Source organism: Echinops telfairi, unplaced genomic scaffold (genome assembly GCF_000313985.2).
Source record: "Echinops telfairi isolate 266 unplaced genomic scaffold, ASM31398v2 ScPeMD7_7468;HRSCAF=8506_0, whole genome shotgun sequence".
Classification (NCBI taxonomy): Eukaryota; Metazoa; Chordata; class Mammalia; order Afrosoricida; family Tenrecidae; genus Echinops; species Echinops telfairi.
The window spans coordinates 96634727-96641940 of record NW_022111369.1 but is presented as its reverse complement, the minus strand read 5'-3'; the positions used below and the strand labels follow the sequence as shown (position 1 = coordinate 96641940).

The 7214-nt window shown below is 43.3% G+C and overlaps 1 protein-coding gene across 1 annotated transcript in view; it reads right to left on the bottom strand.

The window, feature by feature from the left end:
* Positions 1 to 439: 439 nt before the first annotated feature.
* The window catches only part of DHX15 (DEAH-box helicase 15), a 49279-nt gene continuing 42504 nt past the window's right edge, over positions 440 to 7214 (bottom strand). Inside the window, exons 11-14 of the mRNA XM_004706306.4 lie at positions 6455 to 6577; positions 4072 to 4262; positions 2117 to 2286; positions 440 to 1006 (exon numbers count right to left, since the gene is read on the bottom strand). Coding sequence (XP_004706363.1) covers positions 889 to 1006; positions 2117 to 2286; positions 4072 to 4262; positions 6455 to 6577 — 602 coding nt within the window. The 3' untranslated portion in view covers positions 440 to 888. The remainder of the gene's footprint in view (positions 1007 to 2116; positions 2287 to 4071; positions 4263 to 6454; positions 6578 to 7214) is intronic.

Genomic DNA, 7214 nt, shown 5'->3' with positions numbered 1-7214 from the left:
AAGATTCAGCACTGAGACGATAGTCAAATCGATTTGCGATCTACCACGTAATACCCTAACATCTCCTTAATACACAGCCACATCTGCCTCAGGGGCTCAGTGTTTAGAACGCTTCTGGGTATAATAAAAAGTCCTGGCACTGATGGGGGAACCAGAAAATAAATGGTCAGTCTTAGAAAACAGGCGTAAGAACGGCTGGAGGAAGAAATCCCCCTCCTTTGGGATCCAATTTCAAATGAGAGCAATAGACTTTATCCCACTGGGTCCCATTCTGCTTACCAGCAAGTTCTATCCAATCCCTGCTCTCGGAAAGAGCGTGTCCTCTAGAGGGCCGCATGACCCACGCGATCCCAGCACAACAGTAACAATAAAGAGGAGGGCAGGCAGCAAGAAGCTATTCTCAGACACGAGAATAGAGACACCCAAGCTTTGGCCAAAGTTAGTATAAATAGACTTTATTGAAGTCAGTGCTTCTGTCCTGAGACAGAAGATTGTGTCTACATAAGCACAAGTTGTAACATCTCACAACTTCTAAAAGGAATGTCAACAATTACAACGATCATGCATACCATGGTCGATAATCACATTTTAGAAGCATTTTCAACCATTTCTAAAGAAATGCTCATAACATTGTTATATATAGAACTACTTTCAATAAACTGCAAAACATTGATCGACTTTTCCAGTATAAGCTACAGTGTCAACACAAAAGGGAGGCATAAATGTTTAATTTATGAAATCAGAATGGAATATTTACTGTAAAGAAAAATTAAAAAGCTTTCAAATAAAGGCCATTATTGAACCACCGTGAAGAGCACAACTTGAACTTTCGAGTTCATTCATCTTTTAAAGCTGTCCTCTGAGCAACTTCAGTTCTGAGCAGTGAATTCAGTACTGCGAATATTCCTTGGTTTGAAGTTTGGCAATGATGCGGTCCAACTGTCTCTTTGCTTCACACTGTGGGAAATTGCTCATGTCATAATATTGAGGGGCAATTTTCACCAACCTGTTCAGAAGGGGGGGGGGGGAAATGACCAGATCAACATTTAATTAAAGTGCTGGAGTGACTAGCTGGAGAGGCATTATGCATTTATGTACTGATAAAGACTAATCTTCAAAGTCAAATCCTTACGAATAGTACAAATGCGGAATCCTAAACAAATACCTTTGGAAAGGTTATTTCAGTAAGCAGAACTTTTTCTTCAGCATTAAGCTTCATAAGCATACAACAAAAATTCAAAATACATTATTTAAAAAACGTTATAATAATGAAAAGTATGTAAAACAAGGCCACTGGCTTCTTCAGTCCAGCAAACTTGTTTTGAGATGGTTCTCTAAGATTACAGTAAGGATAACACAGGTAGTACTTAAGTAGCACCTTACTAATCAAATGACAGCACTTTCTCATTTTTAGTGTTTTAATATCTATAACTAGATTCCAAACATACCCAACTACAATCTTACAAGGCTTAGCCACCCTGTTTTTCCTCACCAAAGCACTGGGGGCCCAATTCAAGTGTTACAATAAGGGACACTGCTGAAAATCAGCTACCTCAGTCCTTCAGCATCACCACTGTCAGCTTCTGACACTCCCCATAGGGTTTAAAATAAGAACAAATAGAGCATTTTAGTTTGGCATAAAATGATCAGTTCCAATTGTATTTCTTAAGACACCCATCTGCTAGGATGGGATCAGGGGCTTCTGCAGTGTGTATGCTCGCTCTTGAAGCCCCACCATGGAAATGAGTGCTGCGAACTAATGATGAACAGGACAAAAATTGGGGGTGGGGGTGGAGGTGGTGTGGACTGAACGAGAGAGAGTACAGCTCCCAGGAAACTTGGTACCAGAACTGTACTTCCTGTTCTCAGTCTGGCCTAGGCCAACAATTCCACTCTTAAGAGAAGAAAAGGAAATGTGGCAAGAGACCAACCAGACCATTAGGCCATCTACTCACACCCACCTACTCAGTAGAACTACCCAGTACTTCGGAGCTTGGGAGAAACCTAGCAAGTTCCCCTAAAGTGAACATAGGACACCTCTCCTACAATGGAATTCGGATTCCAATTTGAGCAAAAGACTAACAAAAACTGTCGTCAACAACAAAATTGTACTGACCACTCTGGCTTGATATCTGTACACGTCCGGATGTAATTCTTGGTTGTCAGAACGAACTCATTATACAGCACCCACTCAGGCTTGTGATCCAGGACAGTGGAGGGATGCAGCTGAACCACCTGGTTGTCTTTCACAGTTAGGTAATGCCCAGTTCGTTCTAAATGTGCCACCTGAAACCAACACCAAGCAAATGAACACAACAGAAGCGAGTATATGCTTGTGCTAAGACAATCGTGGTATAAAACCCAAAGTAAACTAATTGCCATCAATCAATTCCAAATCACAGTGACCCTACAGGAATAGGGCAGAACTGCCCCCTTTGTTCTTCTGAGACCAGAACTCTCTATGGGAGCAGAAAGCTACCTGAACAATGAGAAAAAAGCAGTCCTCCTATCTGTGTTTTATTCCAAAGTCTATGCATTCACCGCTACCTAGCACAAGCTGAGACTAGCAGACCAGACCCTGCAAGCTCAATTTATAAGGTCTGCAAGCTAAGGCTGGCTTAGACTCCCCCCCACCCCCAATGATGTAGGGTGGTGGAAAGGCCAACAGAATAAGATTGTGTAGCCATCTAAAACTTAGGGAATGGAATGTTTCCTTAAAATGTTAGTGGAAGCAGCTATAGTCACCAGTTTGTCTCAGACACTGGCATGTTGGCAGACCAGGTAGAAGAGCTAAGATTTTACTGGCATCAGCCCTGGGATCACTCTCAGGGCCTTCTGGCTTTAAGACTATCTAAAAAAGCTCTTTTATGAAGTCCTGGTGTCAACTGTTGAGTAGATGGACAGTGACTAGACAACGTGTCCAGGGACAGATAGAGTGTAAAATTAAAGGGTAAAGCAAAAGGTGACCTACAACAAAGAGAAAGCCCATGTGCTAATTCCCAATCTCTCGACCATAAAATGCCTTGACTGGTAACAGGAAAGCAGAGATATCTTCTCCAATCCCCAAACCTTGTCCGTACAGGATGTGTGTATATAAACAAGTCCAATTCAGTTCGCCAGAAGTTTACTAAGCAGCTGTTTAATAAGGTGCCCGGCCCTAGAATTACAGCCCCTGTTTCTAACAAGTTTTAATACAAGAAAACTAGAGTGCACGAGTAGTACTCATGTACGGCTTTGTCATTTCCCCCCAGAAAACTAAAGCAATTTCAGAGCATATATCAAAGCAGCTGGTCTAAACAAGTATTAAAACTACAGGTAGGCACCTGGGAATAGGATTTTGATCCTGTACTCAATTTAAGTCACAACGAGCATTCATTCTTTACTCTGAATTTCAAATTCAGACACCAACTACTCTCCTCCTCCTCCATCCTTTGATGCCAACTCTACACCACGTTAAGCAGAGTTTAAGCTCATCTGGCCGGAAGGTCTGCTCTTGCTGAGACAACCTCAGAAACACCAACTCTACAACGGATCCCTATAGAACTGGATCACTAGCTTTGCCTCGAACTGTGGTTGAGTTGTTGGCAGCCTTGTTGGCAGCTCTGAGTGGGCGCTGCCTCACAGGGACCTTACACGTGTATCTAAAGGAAACGCTGCCAGACCCGTCTGACTGCGTCCACTGATCTCCTTACGGGTCTCCTCGACCATAGGTCCGCAGTATTTTGAAAAACCAAGCAGATTCTGATTCATGGGGACCCACAGGGTACGACAGAACTGCCCTGCAGGGTTTCCTGGCGCTCTGTGTGAGACCACCACCTTACCTTCCTTCCTGCTGACTAGTTTTGAAATGACAACCTTTAGACTAGCAGCTGAGCACTTAGCCACTGCACCACCAGGATTCTTGTCCAAAGGATAGACTTATTAATTTTTAATTAAGTAGAAAGCTAGCCCAAGAGTTAAGATTCATTTTGATGGGCATTTAAAAAATTCATGTTGTTTAAAAAGGCTGTTCTAGAAAGTAGACAATAACCTGTAAACACTTAATTATGCATTCCCGCATTGTACACATACCTGCATGAAATACCCAGTAACCAAAGCTTTTCGTATATTAATGTAATAGTCCCGGCTTGTAAAGTCAGTACTCCGACGGGGCAAATTAAATCTGTCCATAATTCGTGAGAGTTGCTGGCGTACATTGTCTGCAGACATCAGGGACCTGTAGTTAATGAAGTTGTCATAGCACCACTGAACTGATTCATGATCTAGAAAGTTGGGAGGGAAAAGAAATGGAGAAAAAAACGTGGGGCTTTAAAAGCATGCCAACAATGCAGCAAGGGAGTTTATCCAGTATGAGTTTTTCTTAATATGAGCTGCAACATTCCCACCTTGCCCCCAAATCTTCTAGTACTGTTTCAAAAGTTCTAACGCTTTGGACTTTAGCATGCCCTGAACACTGGTTTCAAAAAGGAGTTTTCAGTAAACTGAGCCATTTTATCCACCTGCAGTCAGCCACCTGGTTGCTCGAGTAGACAGCATGGGGGTACAGAGATGGGGGAATTTGGTGAAATGCCAAGTCTTTCCTTTTGGAAGAAAAGATAGCCTTTAGAGTTTCCATTTCAAAATAACCCTCTTGGGACTCTTCATCAAAGAATCTCTCCCTCTACAGGAAGCCGTGTTGAGTCCCAGTGAATGTCCTGGGCGGGCGGCTAACAATGAGTAACACGGGTTGGCTGAAGCTTGGCAGGCATTTACTCGCCAGCGGAGAAATGGTCTTGTGATAGCGCAGCTAAAGAAATGCGCTTAGACACTGAAAGCATGTATGAACCTGCCCCAACATGGTGTGCAGAGTCAACTCTTCCTCAGAAACAACCCACCTTCGCAGTAAGGTGCTACAAAATCACTTATTATCTAGCTTTTCCTGGGAAATGTCAGCACGTTGATAACTTTCATCAGTGTGACATTGTGGCTATACCTCTGTTGTCAACCACTGTCTCCAGGACATACAACATGATTTTGCACCATTATTTGAAACACCTGTTTTTCTTCAGCGAGGTGCTTTTATTAGATGATGATGCAGTGGTCAGCGTATAGCATCCTGCTGACAAAGGAATGAGCAAAGGAAACCTTAACTGCCCACGTCAAATGCTCTGACCAAAGGTTTCAACTCTCTCACGTGTGCAGAAGTTCCCAATTTTATCACATTAAATCTCAAATCCTATTTTCAAATACTGCATGGCTAATTAATACTTGAAACGGAAGCACCACTCTAAAACATGCCCATTGCTCGATTTCCAAAGCGCAATTAAGAATTCCTAATATAATGCTGTACTCAGTGATCAAATGCTTACGTAGCAAAACACAATTTCTCTTGAAGATCAGTAAGGGTGAAAACCCAAAACGTGTTCCATCTCTTAGCAACTTAAAATACAGTCTCTTCACATCAATGCTGAGCAGTAGGGTGAATGTGAATGAAGCTGGCGCTTACACAGGGCAAAGTACGTGTTCTAAGCCAAGCCTTGAGCTCATCTTTGAAAAAACAGTAACAAAAAGCCCAAGAGTTGTATGCGCCCCCAATAAAATGATTAAAACAAACAAACAACACAAAACCCAACCTTTCCCCAACCCCTACCATCATGAGTTAGACCTGGACACTGAAAGGCCGTGACCCTCCCCTCCTCTGCTAGCCATCAGTTGCTGCCTCCAGCTCCTAATGGAGCAGTGGGGCATCTGACTGCTCTGCCCGCGTGGCACCCAGGGCCACTCCAGCATGAGCTCTATTCAAAAGGTTCTATTTTAGGAGTTTTCTGATAAGCAAGTTAGTTATAAATAAAGCCCAAAGTGCAGAATTTTAATGTCAACTTCAGAAAAACAAAATGAACCTCTCATTAGCTGAGGCCACAAAAGTTCAGACGGACCGCTGCATACCCATCAGGGGAACTGGCTGACAAGGCTGAACCCACACGTCCGTTCCAAGTGTTTGAGAATTTACAGGGGTACCTCACTCATAGAATGCATGCCCTGGCCTAGCTGCAGGCCTGGGCTTCTTCCTGTTGCCCAATATACAGTGTGAATGAGAACACCTGACCATATCCCTCGCCCCCCTCTTCTAGTGTTGTTGCTATGTAAGAAAATGTCACAAAAACACAACACCTATCAGAAAATAAGAACAACTATACAAAAATTTGCATTCTGGTGGTGGAATTTTATGCAAGTCTTTGATGTTTATCATTCTGTCTTCTACAAGTTTTCTATAATCAGGGATAGCACAATGGGAACAACTTTGTAAACGATTGCGCGAGTTCTCTTTCAAATGCTAGTCAGGAGTTTTTTGACAGTACCTCTGGATTCCTAATGTAAAGCTGTCAACGATAATAAATGAAAGTGAGCTGAAGAGACATCTTAATACGCTGCAAGTGACATGCAGACGAGAGCCCGTGGTCTCATTTACACTTACTTTGTTTAAAAGCATGGTAGACGTTCAGCAGTGTCAGATGATCTCCATCTATGTGGGCAAATCTCATCTTGGCCTCATCTGCGGCTTTCTTGGCCTCCGTGGGACGAACAAAACACTGTGGGACTAAACAAGGTTGGTATGGGCCCAACACAAACGCCCATATCGATGAGTCACGCATTCACAGATAGAGGAACAAGGCCTAGCTACGTCAGTTCCCAGAGCATAGGGCAGGGCAGGATGGCCTCCACCTGCATCTCGGCCTGTTTGCTACCTGGATTTGGGACATCAACACCTAGCCACATCTGTAAGACAGGAAGAGCACTAAGAACAGTAACTAGGGCTAAAAGCAGCCAGCAAGACAGCTATTCGGAAGGCCATCAAGACCCTAAAGAGCTCCACTTACTGAGAAAACCAGTGCTGAGAGCTCTACCAATAACCAGGATTACGGTGACAATAGCCTCTTAGCTAAATACAAGTTTTCAAAGACCAAGTCTTGAAAGCATGGAATGGCCGAATGAAGAAGTCATGCCTGCCCACTGTGGGGCTTAAAAAAAAACCCTAAAACAACCTTTGCAACTGGTCTACAGCCACGATCCCAGTGCAGTTTATTCCCTGGATACTGTGGCCATGGCAGTGGGTGGGCATCACTATTAGCACTGGTGAGCAGAAGCATAAGTGAACAGTTACCAAGACATCTTGGGTTTTCCTGAGAAGCAGTAGTGGTGGAAGGTTAAACCGCCTTTAAACTTTAAGAAGTCAA